This window comes from Oncorhynchus nerka, linkage group LG22, assembly GCF_034236695.1.
Source record: "Oncorhynchus nerka isolate Pitt River linkage group LG22, Oner_Uvic_2.0, whole genome shotgun sequence".
NCBI classification, from domain to species: domain Eukaryota; kingdom Metazoa; phylum Chordata; class Actinopteri; order Salmoniformes; family Salmonidae; genus Oncorhynchus; species Oncorhynchus nerka.
Genome location: NC_088417.1, coordinates 57,946,901 through 57,965,020, shown reverse-complemented (window position 1 = coordinate 57,965,020; position 18,120 = coordinate 57,946,901). Strand labels below are relative to the sequence as shown.

The 18,120-nt window shown below is 42.1% G+C and overlaps 1 protein-coding gene across 2 annotated transcripts; it reads right to left on the bottom strand.

The window, feature by feature from the left end:
- Window positions 1-7,599: 7,599 nt before the first annotated feature.
- On the bottom strand, window positions 7,600-17,888 carry LOC115105410 (heterogeneous nuclear ribonucleoprotein H-like). 2 transcript variants are annotated; one of them, XM_029627427.2, is made up of 11 exons: window positions 17,781-17,888; window positions 16,533-16,640; window positions 16,294-16,449; window positions 16,026-16,169; window positions 14,493-14,631; window positions 13,339-13,535; window positions 12,900-13,006; window positions 12,652-12,787; window positions 12,421-12,501; window positions 12,171-12,266; window positions 7,600-8,225 (listed from the first exon to the last, which is right to left on the bottom strand). In XM_029627427.2, the coding sequence occupies exons 2-11, from the start codon at window positions 16,615-16,617 to the stop codon at window positions 8,128-8,130; spliced, it is 1,239 nt and encodes a 412-aa protein (XP_029483287.1). In that variant the 5' UTR covers window positions 16,618-16,640; window positions 17,781-17,888; the 3' UTR covers window positions 7,600-8,127. The 2 variants fall into 2 exon arrangements, with proteins under 2 accessions (XP_029483287.1, XP_029483288.1); XM_029627428.2 differs by having other exon boundaries at window positions 13,348-13,535.
- Window positions 17,889-18,120: the final 232 nt, after the last annotated feature.

The following is an 18,120-nucleotide window of genomic DNA, read 5'->3' as shown; positions in this document are numbered from 1 at the left end:
TCCATACATCAAAATAATACTTTATTGTCAATCAGCAATTACTTACTTAGATAAGGCCTCAACAAGGCCCCAGTTAATGGTTGAAAATAACTAATTTCAGTGCCAATGAGTTACACTGAGTGTATAAAACATTAAGAACACCTGCTCTTTCCATGACATATGCTGACCAGGTGAATCCAGGTTAACGCTATAATCCCTTTTGGATGTCACTAGTTAAATCCACTTAAATGGATAAAGAGGAGGAGAAAGTTGTATTTATTTATTGTAAGGCTTGAGACAATTGAGACATGGATTGTGTATGTGTGCCATTCAGGGGGTGAATGGGCAAGACAAAATGTTTACGTGCCTTTAAACGGGGCATGGTAGTAGGTGCCAGGGGTACCAGTTTGTGTCAAGAACTGCAACACTGCTGGGTTTTTCACGCTCAACAGTTTCCCGTGTGTATCAAGAATGGTCCACCACTCAAAAGACATACAGCCAACTTGACACAACGGGGGGGAAGCATTGGAGTCAACATGGGCCAGCATCACTGTGAATGTGTTGTACAATCAGTACATTAATAGTATTGGTACCATGTTCTTTCCGTAACCTGTAACCTTTTATCAACCCACCCACCAACCAACCAATCAGATGTCATATTTACCCATTGAAGGACAAGGTCAGACCAGCCACCTGAACGTTGTCACACTTAGTGCCAGACTGCAGAGGGAGGAGAAGGTAGGCCATGAAGGAGGTGTTGAAAGACAGTTGGGCTTCATCAGTAGACCTCCCAGGAAAATCCCCACCCACAGGCAGGTTCAACTCACCTGGAAAAGTTATACTCACACGTCTTTAGTGCTACCCGTGTGCTGGAGATTCAATTCCACTCATGTTCAACAAACCTAAAGGGGGTGGTATTTAATGTGTATTTAATGCCATTCAAAGTAATTGCACCTTGCTTTAAGGAAGCCGGTAACTCCCCATTTTCTAAACATAGCAAGAATGAAAGGAATCAATTTATCATTGAATGCTTTATAAAAGTCGCTTATTAAACAATCATTTCCAGGGGACCTATTGTCCTTTAAGGCTTTTAATACAGTATTATCTCAGTTTCAGATAACTCATCATCACAAAAATCCCTGAAATCATTATCTATCTTCTTAGCAATGTTTGCAACACGTCATGCGCTATCAACTGAGCTACGAAGGAGCACGTTGACGTCACTAGAATGATGACAAGCAATTTTAACGGATTATAAAGGGAATCATAGAATTCCAAACTCATTTCTATGGCAACACAGTCAATTTTGTAAACAATCATATTCGAACGTGTGTTGCCAAGAGACATCTAACTGACGTTCTATGGAACGCTTTCTATGCAAAAACAACAACTTCATTTTGCTGCTGACAAGTTTGATTTCTGAGACCTGAGAACAATCGACTGGAAAATGCCTGGGTGCTTTTCAAGACTGGCGGAGAGAGTGCTTGGATGTCGGCGGCCTACTGCATCAACAGGTTGTTCAAATTAATTTGTGGCTTGTTTTTCTTGTCTTTTTCTGTTTTGCAGGGTTTGTGATCATCGACAGTGACAGCGACTTCGAAGAGGGTTTGTGGAGTTTAAAACTCTTATTTTACTACATTTAACAATGTCATTATAATTTGCGGAATGTTGTGTAATTTCTATCATTCAGACTTGGCAAAAATGCTTGTGCTAGAGATGTTGTAGCTAGCTAGCTTGCTAGCTAACATTAACTTTAGTAACTGTTGCTAAGCGATCGACTTTTGCTACCTAGCTAGCTAGTATTAGCAATCTTGCTACGTTTTATGTCTAACAATAGTTTATTTTATTTTCCAATGTTCCTCATTTTAGAAACAACTGTGCTGGATGAGGTTCAGTTGGATGTGACATTGGATGATGTGCCAGATGTTCCACAGCTTCCAGTCCTCCTTGACGTCCAGAATGCTGCTATCATCCTTGAGGATGTGCCAGATGTGCAGACTATCCTTGTGGTACAATTTTCTGAAAGATTGGGGTTATATGTTTTAAAAATATCTCAGATATTCAAGTTGTGTCTCTTTGACATGAAACAAATCTCGTCTGCTTTCTACTTTAGGAGGCCACTGGCAATTGACAGTTGATTCTGATTAGGTTCAGCCCCCTGTATTGTGGGCCTGTTGTCTGTCCTGAGCCGCCAGAGTCTCCCGTCTGTCCTGAGCCGCCAGCCAGCCAGGAGCTGCCAGAGCAGTCTGCCAGCCAGGAGCTGCCAGAGCCGCCTGTCACGCCGGCAATGCCAGAGTCGCCCTCCTGTCCGGAGCCGCCAGAGTCGCTCCTCAGTCCAGAGGTGCCTTTACGTCCAGTGGTGCTCTCTACGATGATCTTCAGTTCGGGGCCCGCTGCGAGGGTCCCCGCTCATGAGGCGCACCTAAGTGGACCAAGACTGAGGTAGAGCGGGGTCCACGTCCCACACCCGAGCCGCCGCAGTGAAAGAGGCCCACCCGGACCCTCCCTTTTAGATTAGGTTTTTGCAGCCGGAGTCCGCACCTTTGTGGGGGGTACTGTCACGCCCTGACCTGAGTGTTCTTTGATTTCTTTATATATTTTGGTTAGGTCAGGGTGTTTTTGCACTGTCTAGGGGTTTTGTAGGTTTATGGGGTTGTTAACCATCTAGGTGTTTATGTATGTCTATGGTTGCCTAGATTGGTCCTCAATTAGAGGCAGCACTTTATCGTTGTCTCTGATTGGGAACCATATTTAGGCAGCCATCCTCTTTGGGTATTTCGTGGGTTATTGTCTATGTGATGTTGCATGTTTGCACTCAGTTTTGATAGCGGTCACATTCGTCTTGTTATTTTGTTTGTTTAGTGTACTTCGCGTTTTTTCGTCTTTCATTAAAAAGATGTATTCACATCACGCTGCGCTTTGGTCTCCTCACTACGACCCGTGATAGCCGTGATTATATTTTAAATTGTGTAGCTGGGAGATTAATTTCAGTTTGACCTTTCATGCCTACTTTTTTATTAAAACAGTTTTTATTAACTATGTCTGCTGATTATTATTACAGTATAATAACTATAAGTTGAAAATATTGTTAAGTTTCAAATCATACAGTATGTAGAGCAGCAGTAGTAAGAACCTGACAGGGGAATTGAGAAAAATACTAGGAAATGTATTATGCAGTAGCAGAAAGAGTACAAAGTGGTTGTTTAATTGAATATATCCACATTATCAGTCACACTGGTATTCAGTACAGTATGAATGGCCATGGCCCTAAGACTGCTTGGACTGTATCAGAGCAAGTGCCCCTCTGCAAGGCCCCCCCCTTAGCAGTGTACATTTGCCCATTTCTAAGTTTTGTCTATATCCTTTTCTCAAAAGGTACTAGAAATCAGCATTTAAAAATTTGGGGGCATACACCAAGACCCGAGGAGCAAAATGTGTCAACCCCCAATGTCAGAGTCACTCCTACACCCCTCTGCGCACACAAAGACGCAATGATGGGTGTCTAACAAAATACATATAATGCGCTAAATGAGTGGATGGGGCTCACATGCATGATGGCTCTCGTAGTTCTCTCAGGTATTGTCAGACCCCATGAATGCAGTAGTCCTATATTTCCTCTGACAGTGGTTCCCCTTCTTACCATTGCCCTCCCTTCTCCTGTCTGTGAAAGGAGCCACGGGCAGAACTTTCAGTTTGGTGGAAAATGCCACGAGATGAGCGGGAGAGGAAAGTAAAGTAATGTAGAATGTATTTATATAATATACAAAACATTAAGAACACCTGCTCTTTCCATAACATAGACTGACCAGGTAAATCCATGATCCTTTATTTATGTCACTTAAATCCACTTCACTCAGTGTAGAGGAGCTGGAGGAGACAGGCTAAAGAAGGATTTGTAAGCCTTGAGATCATTGAGACATGGATTGTGTATGTGTGCCATTCAGAGGGTGAATGGGCAAGACAAAAACATGTATGCGCCTTTGAACAGGGTATGGTAGTAGGTGTATCAAGAATGGTCCTCAGACCAAAGGTCATCCAGCCAACTTGTGGAAAGCTATCGACACCTAGAGTCCATGCCCTGAAAAATTGAGGCTGTTCTGAGAGAAGGGGGGGGTGCAACTCAATATTAGAAAGGTGTTCTTTTTGCTTCGTATACTCAGTGTATATGGTCCATTTACATTGTAAATAGGTTTACTACTAAACTATGTGAATCTTTGCAAACAGTTTCAGAGAGGCTGATGAATACGTACAGTATATATAAACTGTGGTAACCTACTGTACCTCTTGGAAAGTGCATTTCATAATCCCCAAACAGATGGTCATCTTCACCATGTTCATAATAGTATTCCTCCTTCTTGTCATATTCCACCCGTTCGTCTGTTATTTTGTTATCATTGTGGAGGAGACTGTCCACAGATATCTGGGCAGGGACTTACCTTCGTACCCGTCAATGGCATTGACAGAGGCACCACTGGATAGCCTGAAAGACACCGGAGACACACATGGGACTTTTATTTGAATACTACTAGGGAATAAGATTGAACGCAGCCACAAAAGGTAATCCCTCCCGAGTGACAGCAAAAATAGTCAAAGGAAACATGCTCATGAAATATGCTCTGACTCCAGTTAATTTACATTTTAATACTAGAATATACACCTATTTTACAATCATGTTATCTTTACAATACTCATATATTCCTAGAATATACAGTCGTGGCCAAAAGTTGAGAATGACACAGATATAAGTTTTCACAAAGTCTGCTGCCTCAGTTTGTATGATGGCAATTTGCATATACTCCAGAATGTTATGAAGAGTGATCAGATGAACTGCAATTTGCCATGTAAATGAACTGAATCCCCGAAAAACATTCCACTACATTTCAGCCCTGCCACAAAGGGACCAGCTGACATCATGTCAGTGATTCTCTCGTTAGCACAGGTGTGAGTGTTGACGAGGACAAGGCTGGAGATCACTCTGCCATTGCTGATTGAGTTCGAATAACAGACTGGAAGCTTCAAAAGGAGGGTGGTGCTTGGAATCATTGTTCTTCCTCGGTCAACCATGGTTACCTGCAAGGAAACACGTGCAGTCATCATTGCTTTGCACAAAAAGAGCTTCACAGGCAAGGACATTGCTGCCAGTAAGATTGCACCTAAATCAACCATTTATCGGATCATCAAGAACTTCAAGGAGAGCGGTTCAACTGTTGTGAAGAAGGCTTCAGGGCGCCAAGAATGTCGAGCAAGCACCAGGACCGTATCCTAAAGTTGATTCTGCTGCGGGATCGGGGCACCACCAGTACAGAGCTTGCTCAGGAATGGCAGCAGGCAGGTGTGAGTGCATCTGCACGCACAGTGAGGCGAAGACTTTTGGAGGATGGCCTGGTGTCAAGAAAGGGCAACAAATAAGCCACTTCTCTCCAGGAAAAACATCAGGGACAGACTGATATTCTGCAAAAGGTATAGGGATTGGACTGCTGAGGACTGGGGTAAAGTCATTTTCTCTGATGAATCCCCTTTGCGATTGTTTGGGGCATCCGGAAAAAAGCTTCTCCGGAGAAGACAAGGTGAACGCTACCATCAGTCCTGTGTCATGCCAACAGTAAAGCATCCTGAGACCATTCATGTGTGGGGTTGCTTCTCAGCCAAGAGAGTGGGCTCACTCACAATTTTGCCTAAGAACACAGCCATGAATAAAGAATGGTACCAACACATCCTCCGAGAGCAACTTCCCCCAACCATCCAGGAACAGTTTGGTGACGACCAATGCCTTTTCCAGCATGATGGAGCACCTTGCCTTAAGGCAAAAGTAATAACTAAGTGGCTCGGGGAACAAAACATCGATATTTTGGGTCCATGGCCAGGAAACTCCCCAGACCTTAATCCCATTGAGAACTTGTGGTCAATCCTCAAGAGGCGGGTGGGACAAACAGAAACCCACTAATTCTGACAAACTCAAAGTATCGATTATGCAAGAATGGGCTGCCATCAAGTCAGGATGTGGCACAGAGTTAATTGACAGCATGCCAGGGCGGATTGCAGAGGTCTTGAAAAAGAAGGGTCAACACTGAAAACATTGACTCTTTGCATCAACTTCATGTAATTGTCAAAAACCCTTGACACGTATGAACTGCTTGGAATTATACTTCAGTATTCCATATTAACATCTGACAAAAATATCTAGACACCGAGGCAGCAAACTTTGTGGAAATTAGTATTTTGTCATTCTCAAAACTTTAGGCCACGACCGTACACCCATGATTCACCTATACGTTGTTATAACTGTAGGCGGGGTTATATAATATAACCTACCCCCAAGATAAACTGACCGCTGCAACATTGTAACAGTCCCAAATCACTCACCTGATCTATGGAAAAGAAAAAGCACAAATCGATATACAATGTTCATTGCTGTTTTTGAGCTACTGAAAATAAACGCAATGCGCCATAAACCTATTGAACTCATTTCCACAGCACCATATATGTCCGTTAAAGGTGTCGCTGCTTCTCAGCAAGTGGTTTCTCTATCACAGTGCTTGGCACAGAATTTGGGAAAACAACTGTTCATTCCCCAGTGGCGCAATAACCCTACGGATGTTGCAGCCCAATGATTCATGGCCACACTTTTCAATTACAGAGGCAGAGCCTAGACTGTAAAGTATGAATTTCATGGCATATACACTACATATACAAAAGTATGAGGACTGCCCTTAAAATTAGTGGATTCTGCAATTTCAGCCACACCAGTTGCTGACAGGTGAATAACTGCGAGCCAGGCCTAATCGCCCTACCTCACTAACGCTCGTGGTTGAATAGAAGCAAGTCCCTGCAGCAATGTTAGAACATCTAGTGGAAAGCCTTCCCAGAAGAATGGAGGCTGTTCTAGAAGCAAAGTGGTAACCAACTCCAAATTAATGCCCAAGAATTTGGAAAAAGATGTTCAACGAGCAGTTATCCACATACTTGGTCATGTACAGTATCATATAGGCCAAGTCAATGGACATTAAAATGTTACTTCTGACAATATGTAGCCTCCACTGTCATGAGAACATTCGCTGCATTATCCCATAATAAAGGAATCCTTTACAGTAGACCTAATAGTCATGACGGAGTCAAAAACATTATTTTTGAAGACTTTAAATGTGTGAGGATGGAAGTTGATAGAATATTATCAAAAAACATGGACCAGGATGTGATTACTGAAAAGCAAGGGGGGCACATTAACAGGTTGGCACAAATACTGGTGCGCATTCTGTAGGCCGTGGCTAGGTTTTCTACAACACTCTGAGCTCGAGGTTCTGACAGGTGTGAGGTGGTATGCAACTTTCACTACTGAATGGTGTTTCTAAACTCCAACATTGCTTAAGATAACACCATAACTAGACCATAGGGGCCCCTGGAATGGATTAGCCTACAAAGCGCAACAACTGAAGAAAGTGCCACCCAGTGCTAGAATGGGGCATATAGGGACGGCAGTGTTTTTTTTGCAATTGAGCATACTTTTCTATTACAGTACTCTCCTTTATCTGCACCTAGGAAACCGTTCCATGTCGTTTAATCCTACACCACTATAATGTGCCCCAAAATATATTGCTTTATAAGGATGAGACAAAATAAAAATCGGTGAATAAATGTTTATTAATGATGCCCATTAGCAGAATCAAAACAGTGAGCGGGGATGAGACATCTATTACAAGGTTTAAAACAGCAACCAAAAATAATATCCTGTTTATAAAAAGCAAATTCAACATGCCCTTTTAACATTATAAAAATCCCTCTGGCTCTAACCAAGTTTATAGGAACCATGAAAAAGGAGCAGAACATTTTTGCACTCACGAGGAGTCATTACAAGCAGTCATGATTACCATATTTACAAAAGGACACGTGGCTTCACAAACAGCATCCAGTCATTCAGAGTTGAACTACAGGTATAACTAGGGTGGAACCAAAATCCTTCACCCTGCGCTGTCTCATTCACAAAACCAAAAACATAACATACAGGCTCCAATGACACGGTTGAAAAAGGCCGGGGTAAAAACGTCTTCCCCCCAGCTTTCATACGTTAGAGCTATACCACTCCAATCTGTACAAAATCTGTAACCATCTCGAAAAATAATTTCGCCAACAGCTTAGAACCCCCTGGATCTCCTACATGCCCCACCCGGCTCCCATGCTCATGCTGCCATTCATGCCCATGGAGCCACGGCTGCTGCCATAGTAACTGCTGCTCATCCCGCTCTGATTACCTAACAGGAAAAAGGAATATCCACATTAGGACCGTTGCAGGCTTACCTTCAAAACAAACTATGCAACAACGGTAAAATGTAAACAAGATAGCAGACAAGTCATTGAGACATTTTGACACAGCGGCGCTACTGTAGATAGCAAATGTCTTCTATACTATTTTGCAAACAAAATGTAAACAATTTTAGCTGGCTAGCTAAGCTTGGTTAAACATAGGGCAAAACAATTATTTTAAGTCATTTAGTCTCCGCAAATCTCTAGCAAACGGGACACAGTCTCAATAACGAAGGCGTTCTATGTCGTCTCCACTTTCCTAGCGATATATTTTGGTAAGAGATGCAAATATTGAACTGTGTCGGGCCAAGAGTTATTCTCATCTGATATGGAGTTTAACAAATAAAAATAATAATAATAATAATAGGGCTTAATAATGTTAACTAGGGCTGTGGCAGTCATTAAATTCTGTCAACCAGAGACTGTCAAGCACTAACAGCTGGTCTCACGGTAATTGACTGTTAATTAACAAAAAAAAACATTTTGCATCTCCTGGCTTTCCTGCAATGATCTGCGCCACTGGCATGTAGGCTAATACCAATATTTTTTGTTTCTAAGTCTAACAAATCCACTTAATATAGCCTACACCATCGCAAACAGGTCTAAAGATGTGATCTAGTAATTATAAACACTCTTGAGTTGTCCTTATGTTAGGCCTGATATGGCTGTGGGCTACACTAGCTAATTTAGCTGAAAAGATTTGCTTAGAATTCAGTAGCATTATTTTATGGTATTTAGAAAACAATTGAACGTCGCTGAAGAAAATAGGATATTTTCACCAAACGATTCCCCAGAAAGTGCGCACATGCGTCCATTTTGTGTTTCGCAGTTAGCAGGTCTTCCTACAGCGCATTCAGAAAGTATTCAGGCCTCAACCTTTTCTACATTGTTACATTACAGCCTTATTCTAAAATTGATTAAATTGTATTCCCCCAATCTACGCACAATACCTCATAATGACTAGGCAAAAACAGGTTTAGAACTGTGCAAATGTAAAAAATAAACCAATCACATTTACATATGTATTCAGACCCTTTACTCAGTACTTTGTTGAAGCACCTTTGGCAGAAATTACATCCTCAAGTCTTCTTGGGTATGATGCTACAAGCTTGGCACACCTATATTTGGAGAGTTTCTCCCATTCTTCTCTGCAGATCCTCAAGCTCTGTCAGGTTGGATGGGGAGCGTCGCGGCACAGCTATTTTTCGGGCCTCTCCAGAGATGTTCGATCGGGTTCTAGTCCAGGCTCTGGCTGGGCCACTCAAGGACATTGAGACTTGTCCCGAAGCCACTCCTGCGTTGACTTGGCTGTCTGCTTTGGGGCATTGTCCTGTTGGAAGGGGAAACTTTGTCCCAGTCTGAGGTCCTGAGTGCTCTGGAGCAGGGTTTCATCAAGGATCTCTGTAGTTTGCTGTTCAACTTTCCCTCGACCCTGACTAGTCTCCCAGTCCCTGCTGCTGAAGAACATCCCCACAGCATGATGCTGCCACTGCGCTTCACCGTAGGGATGGTGCCAGGTTTTCTCCAAATGCGACGCTTGGCATCCAGGCCAAAGAGTTCAATCTTGGTTTCATCAGCCAGAGAATATCGTGTCTTGTGGTCTGAGAGTCCTTTAGGTGCCTTTTGGCAAACTACAAGCAGGCTGTCATGTGCCTTTTACTGAGGAATGGCGTCTGTCTGGCCACTCCACCATAAACGCGTGATAGGTGGAGTGCTGCAGAGATGAGAACCTTCCACAAGGACAGCCATCTCCACAAAGGAACTCTGGAGCACTGTCAGTGACCATTGGGTTCTGTGTCACCTCTCTGACCAAGGCCCTTCTCCTTTGATTACTCAGTTTGGCCATGCGGCCAGCTCTAAGGTGGGTTTTGGTAGTTGATGGGGCGGGGCCACTGTGTTCTTGGAGACTTTCAATGCAGCATAAATTTGTTGACCTGTTCAACAAAATCTTCCCTCGGAGCTCTACGGACTATTCCTTCAACCTAATGGCTTGGTTTTTGCTCAGACATGCACCATCAATTATGGACCTTATATGTGTGTTTCAAAATCACATCCAATCAAATGAATTTACCACACGTGGACTCCAAATAAGTTGAACAAACATCAAGGACGATTAATGAATTTCAATTTCGAGTCTCACAGCAAAAGGTCTTAATACTTACGTAAAAAAGGTTTATAATACATTTGTAAAAACGACAAACTGTTTTCGCCTTGTCATTGATGAGGAAAATATTTAATCAATTAGAGAATAAGGCTGTAACGTAAGAAAATGTGGAAAAGGGGTCTGAATACTTCCCAAATGCACTAGGTCAACTTTTGTACTATGGGGATTGTGACAAGGAACAGAGTGGATGGGTACCAAAAAAACTGCAAATAGCTGTGCAGCAACACTCCCCATCCAACCTGACAGAACTTGAGAGGATCTGCAGAGAATAGGAGAAACTCCCCAAATACAGGTGTGCCAAGCTTGTAGCATCATACCCAAGAAGACTCGAGGCTGTAATCATTGCCAAAGCTGATTCAACAAAGTACTGAGTCCCGTGTGAATACTTATGTAAATGTGATTTGTTTTTCTTTCATAACATTTACAGAAATGTCTACAAATGTTAATGGTTTGTCATTATGGGGGTATTGTGTGTAGACTGATGAGGAAAACACTTTAGAATAAAGCTGTGACGCAACAAAATGTGGAAGTAGTAAAGGGGTCTGAATGTACTGTATACCACTGGTCAACTTATCCTTCGGTGCAAGAAATAAATATGCAAACATGCTCTGGGACCGTTGTGGGATGCAATAGATCCCCATTTAATACAACCGATCATATTAAATAAATTAACTTTTAAAAGCAATGACGTTGACGCAACCGATCAGAACATTTAGCGTAAAATGTTGATAAACTATTACGCCATTTCTTCACATAAGCCAGCAATACGAACACGGCAGTAGGCTGTAAGCACGAATGTTGCAAAAAGCAATCAATTAGCGGGAAAACACTTAAAACGTGACCGCAGATGCAACTATGCATGTAATGCTTTATCATAAAGGTAAAAGTTTATGGTGAACTAGTTCTTCCCCAACTTGAAACTCACGTGCTGCGTATGTATGCCAGCTGGGCTCAACACCGGTTGTAAAGTGGATTAATGTGCTTCGTTTAATTAGTTATTTGGCCACTTTAGGTTTTGAAACAAACCTTGTCCAAACATATAGGCCTACGGACGAGACTACATGATGCATGTGACTGATTTGAAAAAGAAAAAAAAACACAAAAAAGGCATGCAGTGTTTGCCTAAGTGCACATCATTTAAAAGTGATAATACATAATTCACAAGTGATAGTGTTACATATGCTGCTAAATACTATAAGTGTGAAATTAGTTCTGATTTAGGATGGATCATTATCATGCACCTGTCAGGAACAGGGCCATGGAAAAAATACATACATGTAATGTATGCACTTCAATAGCGAATGGAGGACGCTTTTTCTGTGTTTCATTTTCATACCAGCCAGGTAGGCTATAATCCTGTCGTAAAGCAAAGCAATGTGCTTAATATTAGGGAAGTTCATAAATAGGTCTAGCATAGAGGCTATCAAAACTGTACTCACGTAATTGCATAGCCTATAGAAATGTTGCACAATTGAAAACATTTGCATTGATGTCAGAGTGATTAGCAGGACAATAGAGGGCCGAGTACCAGGCAGTTAACGAGTTTGGTAGGCTACTAATGACCATCAGCAGCAGCAGTACTTGGAGAAGCCCAATTACCATGACTACACGGTCACATGGAATTTGACTGTGGTCATGACACGTGACCGCCGGTGTGGCAGTAATAAGGTCACCGTAACAGCCCTAGTCACAGCCCCCCTGTGACAGGCAGCAGAGAGCTGACACTTACTGTAATCATTGTACCCCCCCATGCTGGACTGGCTGCTGTAACCACCCGTGTAACCAGCGCTCATCTGCTGGCTGCCTCCATAGGAAGATTGGTTGGCTGTGGAAAATAGAACTCTCAAATAAAATAACTTAACAATATCGTGTTTGTCCAATTAATGCCAAAGTCTGCACAAAGAACTCTACCCCCCCCCCCCGTTGGCCCAGAAAATTCAATTTTATACCTTCATCTATCCCCAACTGAAAATACTCACCCACAGCACTCATCTGGCCACCATAGCCTCCATTACTGCCCCCTGCTGTTGAGTTGAGGAACAACTCAACATAACGGTGCTCTGATAAGGAAGAGCGAGAGGGCAGTTACATCAAACTTCTTAATTGGATTAAAAAAACAATGGATTTAAGATGCAACTGTCCAGACAGGAAGGGTAAATAAAGTAATATCATGTAAAGGGCGATGACACATCAAATTACTGCCGACTCACGCATGTTGGCTTTATCCTTTGACATAGCTGCCACAGCATCCTCATGTGTGGCAAACTCTACATCAGCCTCTCCAGTCATCCTTCCATCTGGACCAACCTCGATGTGCACACGCACTGGGTTCAATGGCGAGAAAAACTACATGGAAGAAAATTGAGACAATTAGCATTCCCAGTCAGTGATTGTTCACCTTTCCATCAGTGACTGTCAACAGATGACTGTATATTATGTAACTAGTTCTGGTGCTCACACTGTAGACATCCGTCTCTGTTGCCCGGTAAGGAAGTCCCCTCATGTGCACACAGTGTCCAGTCGTACTCTGAAAACTTGAACCACCATCGCCATAACGATCGGAACCTATAAGTCGACAGAGATAGAAAGCTTACAAAGAGTTTCACCCACGAAAACATTAGAAATACACAAACTCAAAGTAACTCCAGTATGCTTTCACCCAGAGGTTGGAACCTAAATTATTTTTCAATCGTTTCATTTTGTACAGAACCAAAGAATCAAACCCTTGCATTCTAATACCCAATGCGTTCCACAATTAACATTTTCAGTTTACCCTTGCTGTTATGTCCCATCACCACTCACCTGAGATTTCCAAAGTAGATAGAACAGAAACCAGAAAAAAGGTGTAGGAGAAAGAAGGACAAAGCACTTTATTCTCACATAGCCTTTATTCTCACCAGCCTCACCTCCGCCGTAGCCCCCACGGCGCATCCTGTCAAAGGAGCCTCCGCGGCTCATGCCATTGTAGCCACGGCCGCCACCACCACCAGGCCTGTCGTAGGGGCCTGGTCTCTGCATGCCACCCATCGTTTTGCGTGGGGGATCGTAATTTGTCCGCACCTCTGCATCGCTGCTCTTGAATATCTCAATATACCTAAAGGCACACAGACAAGCATTAGGCCAGGGTCCTGGACCCAAAAGGTTTAACGGCTATTGAGGAGAATACTTTACATGGAGCAAAACAAAAACAAATCTGCCAATACTAATGACATAGGTCTGTAGCATGTTCGTCCTGTTGCTCACAGCCATGCATGTCAATCATAGTATCTAGAAGCTAATTGATGCCTCTGAAACTATGCATTTTTACTGACCGAACATCGATGTTTCTTAATTGTTAGGGTTAATGATAAACATAGCCCCTGGAACGATAAAGCTATTTTCCTGTTGATGTCTTAAATAAACTAGCACTGAGAAGTCAACAAAAAAACCATAGAGAATGAACCATAGAAAATTACACTTGTCAGTGTAGAAATGCCATCATTGACCCCCAGACGACCAAAGCTTTCCTTGTGGCTGCAGGATCCATGGTCTAAGGAAGACTGGGTCTCAGTTACACATTGTGTGACATGAGGGTCTGTGGATTAGTGCTGAGTGAAAAATGGTAACTTCTAGAGGGGGGGGGCACCATGATATCAAGGTGCATTTTCTTTATTTTATTTTAAAGAGATGCCACATTTAAATTACATCCAAAATTAGCACATTGGATTGGTGTGTAGATCAAAAGCATGTGTTTTTATCCAACCCAGTTTAGTGAAATCTTGTGAATTCTCCATCTACCAAAGGTGTTTCCTGACCACCTCGAGTGGAAGTCAATCGAAAACTCAAAACAAAGTCCAGGACAATCACTCAGCACTAAAGTATTTTTTGGCAAAAAATAAGTGAATCTCTGAAATCGACGAGGCTATGGTTGATGATCTCATATGGATACATGTATGAATGTCCTTGTTGAATGTGTAGGTTCTTGACATGTGTCATTACGACAGAAGACGATTGTGGCAACAGATGAATACCATAAGAAAAGCAGCTTAGCCAGCCAACCATCCATCCCCACCTGTGCCCTATTCTTTCCTTGTGTTTCTTTAGAGCCTTTTCAGCTATATCCTGTGAAGCAAACTGCACGAAGGCCTCCCCCGTACTCCTCCCCTGGAAGTCCACCGGCAATGTTATCCCATTTGGCACGATTTCCAACCCTTCAACCCAAGGACAGATAACCCCAGCGGGGGACATTAAATGACATGCCCATTCAGTGTTGTTGCTCTTTTTCTGCTAAAACAACAAAATGAAAACACATCAGACACGAGAACCCTATAAAAAGAAAAGTCTTATGAACAGCGAACCAGATGGGTGTCACCATTTTGATCATTAACTTACTTTTTTTGTACTTCATTCTGGGAACATAAATTAAATGAAGGGATCCATAGAATATTTGGGAGATATTAAGTTATTATACCAGTTTTGGGTGATGCTACTGCTGAATGTACGACAGTCTGAATTTAAAGTAACTGCCCAGTGTTTCCAGTTATATATAATTAATTACAATATGAGTGAAATAGCCTTCCTTTACATAAAAATAAATACATTTCGTGATGAATGGTGTGGGCATACCAACAAACCAGCATACCAGCAAAATTGTGTGGGTGTATACCGGCCAATAAAAATAAATAAACACCTGATTGGCCAGCTCAGCCAGTGAGCCAATGCGATGTCTCGGCCAAAAACATATGAGGAAATCGCAAGCATTTACAAAATGGTCTGTTTGATACACGGGCTTGAAGTGGGTTTTATGGAAGTGTTTTTTTTTTACACATGTATGCTTTGGCCACAAAAAAATGAACACAAGCCTTTAAAAGTGAGATTCTCACTGGACAGTTACTTTAAGATTAATACAAAACAGAAGTATCCAGCTTTAATCTAATCTGTCAGTTATTTTTGACTATCATGTTTATATCAAAGAGTTCAGATGCCAATTCAATGTCAAGAGACCTTTGAGATTAGAATTTTCCTTCAGCCAAATCTTGAACTACAGGCAGTGTATTTTCAAAGTCATGTTGAGATCAACTAAGGATGATTATCTTAAAGCATGCGTCACATGAAGCAATCAGATGCAATATATGTGGCTTGCAAAACAAGATGCATCTGTGTTGCTTAGTGTCAGCCTGCAACTTGGTTGCATTGCATGAAATAAAAATGTGTTCGTACTGCTACAATCCGCAAATGATTGGCAGTCAATAAAATGCCATTTTAATAGTGAATCCAAACGTTTTTGTCCAGTTTCAAATGTAATTGTCCAACATGAACTGCACTAGCTAGCTAATCTCGTTTCCAGCTTGGTCAGGTAGCTAGCGTGGTAAAACATGGTTAGAAAATAGGCTACATTTGGGCTAGCTAGCTAAATTGAACAGCAAGCATGGTCTATATCACTAATGTTAGAATTACCAAAGAGTTGGATAAACAAATCATTTATGTAACCATGATGTATGACAAGATTGGATGTCGCATGCAATGTCAATTGCGTTTGTTTTGCCTAATGTGACAGAGGCGTAAGAATTCATCAGAGTGGAGGGAAAAAGGGCACTAAACACACCTGAGAAGAACTGGACAATCTCCTCCTTGCTACAGCCGAAGGGAAGGCCACGCAGCCGCACAAGCCCATCCCCCTCAGTCTCTGGGCAGTTTGGACCGGTGTGCTTCATGACCCAGTCCATCTCCACATTGTTCGATTTGAATACTGAGAAGAAGAAAAAATGAATGTGAGGATTCTTTGGCATCTACTCCTCTCCCAGAACATGATGTTGGCACAATCACCTTAAAAAGGCAGTCACTACTGGAACAGGGAGACAAAACCTTAATACCTTCCACATATCTGTGACCCAGGGTCTCTCGGTCTTTCTTGACTGCAATCTTCAGGTCGTCCTCCGACTCCAGCTCTACGAAGGCCTCTCCGCTTGGCCTGCCCTCACGAGTGTAGGTGAAATGGATGCTTGTGCCGTTGTTTGCAACTTTACAATCTGGAATATTTTATACCAATTTAGTCACCTGAAAATAGGTCAGACTTCCTTACATTTAACAATATAAGTAGCCAGGTTCTTACCAGAGAAAAATCTTGACACTTCATCCACAGCACAAGACCAGGGAAGGCCACGAATGCGCACCACAAATCCCTCTCCATCTGCCATGGTTGGTTTATGGTCGGTCAGCCCTTTGAGACAGAATCGACAAGTTACTTACTATACAGTCACATCTTGATGGGCTAATATTCAATGAAAATGTCCATTTGCCAGATGACCATGTAGTTAAGGGTTGTAGCTAAATATAAATTGGCGAGCTGGCAAGAGTGCCAGACTCTGTTCTCCTTGGTAGTCTGTGGTTCAGCAAATGGGTCAGGACTGCACCATCTGGGTAGCCAAAAGGCCAGCAGATGGTGTGGCACAACATCCTGAACTAGCAATAGACACTGTAGCATGGTGGTGGAAAAGAAAGTATGCATTGTTTCCCCGACTTCTCACCATTATATCGAGTTAAATGAGGAAATCGACAGATTTCAAATGACATTATATTTGCCACATACACGTTTAGCAGATGTTATCGCGGGTGTTGCGAAATGCTTGTATTTGCAGCCTGAATTGAGAATGTTTTATGTACGAACCGGTCCACTGGGGATAATAGCCGGTTGAAAATATTACCATTGGATGATAAGATAAAAACGACTCAATATCGCCACCTGCCGGGATTTGGCTTTTAGAGGTAAAGCCAGCGCGCATCACTCAATATCGTCAAAGCAGAAATCGAAAAACGCAGAATCTGAATCAATTTAATTTGTGAAAGACTAGGTACTACGTTAAGAAAAACGAAACAATGTATTCAACACTTTCATCAATGGGCATAGCCATTTGAGTTGCTAACTAAACAGTAACATTTCTTTATTTTAATGGTCTGGCCTAAAATTTAAAAAAAAGCAACTAGGCGGCTGGCGAACATTTTAATGAATGAGTATAGTTAGGTAGTTAATATTATCAGTTGTTAGCCTCTGATATTATTCTCTTGGACGCATGTTATCTAAACTATCAAGTATGTAAGTGCCTGAATCATAATTTACGAAACCAGCAACAATAGTTTGCAATCATTCTTTACTAGTCTTAAACACGTTACTGGCTAGTTAGACAAAGCATGCTATCGGCACGCAGACAAACACGTCGCAGGCCTCAAGGCTTATCCAGTAATCGACGTCAGTCTACAATTAGAAAACTGAAGTATAAATACTTGAATCATGAATTCTTACAAATGCATTAACTTAGCTAACCTTTCATCTTTAATATAATGCAACCTAAAATTAAAATACCTTGATTTCTTTTTTCTGATTAAGTGGGTGTTCGGCGATAGCTGCTGTCTGGACTTGCGTTCCACTTCAGCACCAGAGCGCATGCGACTTGCACCACCGGAAACGCAAAGCCTTCTTATATTTTGGGTTGGCATCCAATATTTTGCATTACCGCCCCCAGCTGGACTATAATATAAATCCATCATACTTTGTGATTCAAAAGGGGAAGAGGAGAAAAAAATAACAATTACACAAAAATACACCCTTCTAACTAACCCTACACTCATCAAAAACGTACTACCCCATTCCACTACCTTGACCTTATCTGCTCCTTCACCATGCCAATGGCCTGGGAGGACTG

Coding starts and splice junctions, on each gene's coding strand:
- LOC115105410 (XM_029627427.2), bottom strand. CDS start 16,617: ATGGCAGATGGAGAGGGATTTGTGGTGCGCATTCGTGGCCTTCCCTGG. Junction 13,007..13,338: donor CTACGGCGGAGGTGAGGCTG/GTGAGAATAAAG, acceptor GTCGACTTATAG/GTTCCGATCGTTATGGCGAT. Junction 12,788..12,899: donor CAGAGACGGATGTCTACAGT/GTGAGCACCAGA, acceptor TCTTCCATGTAG/TTTTTCTCGCCATTGAACCC.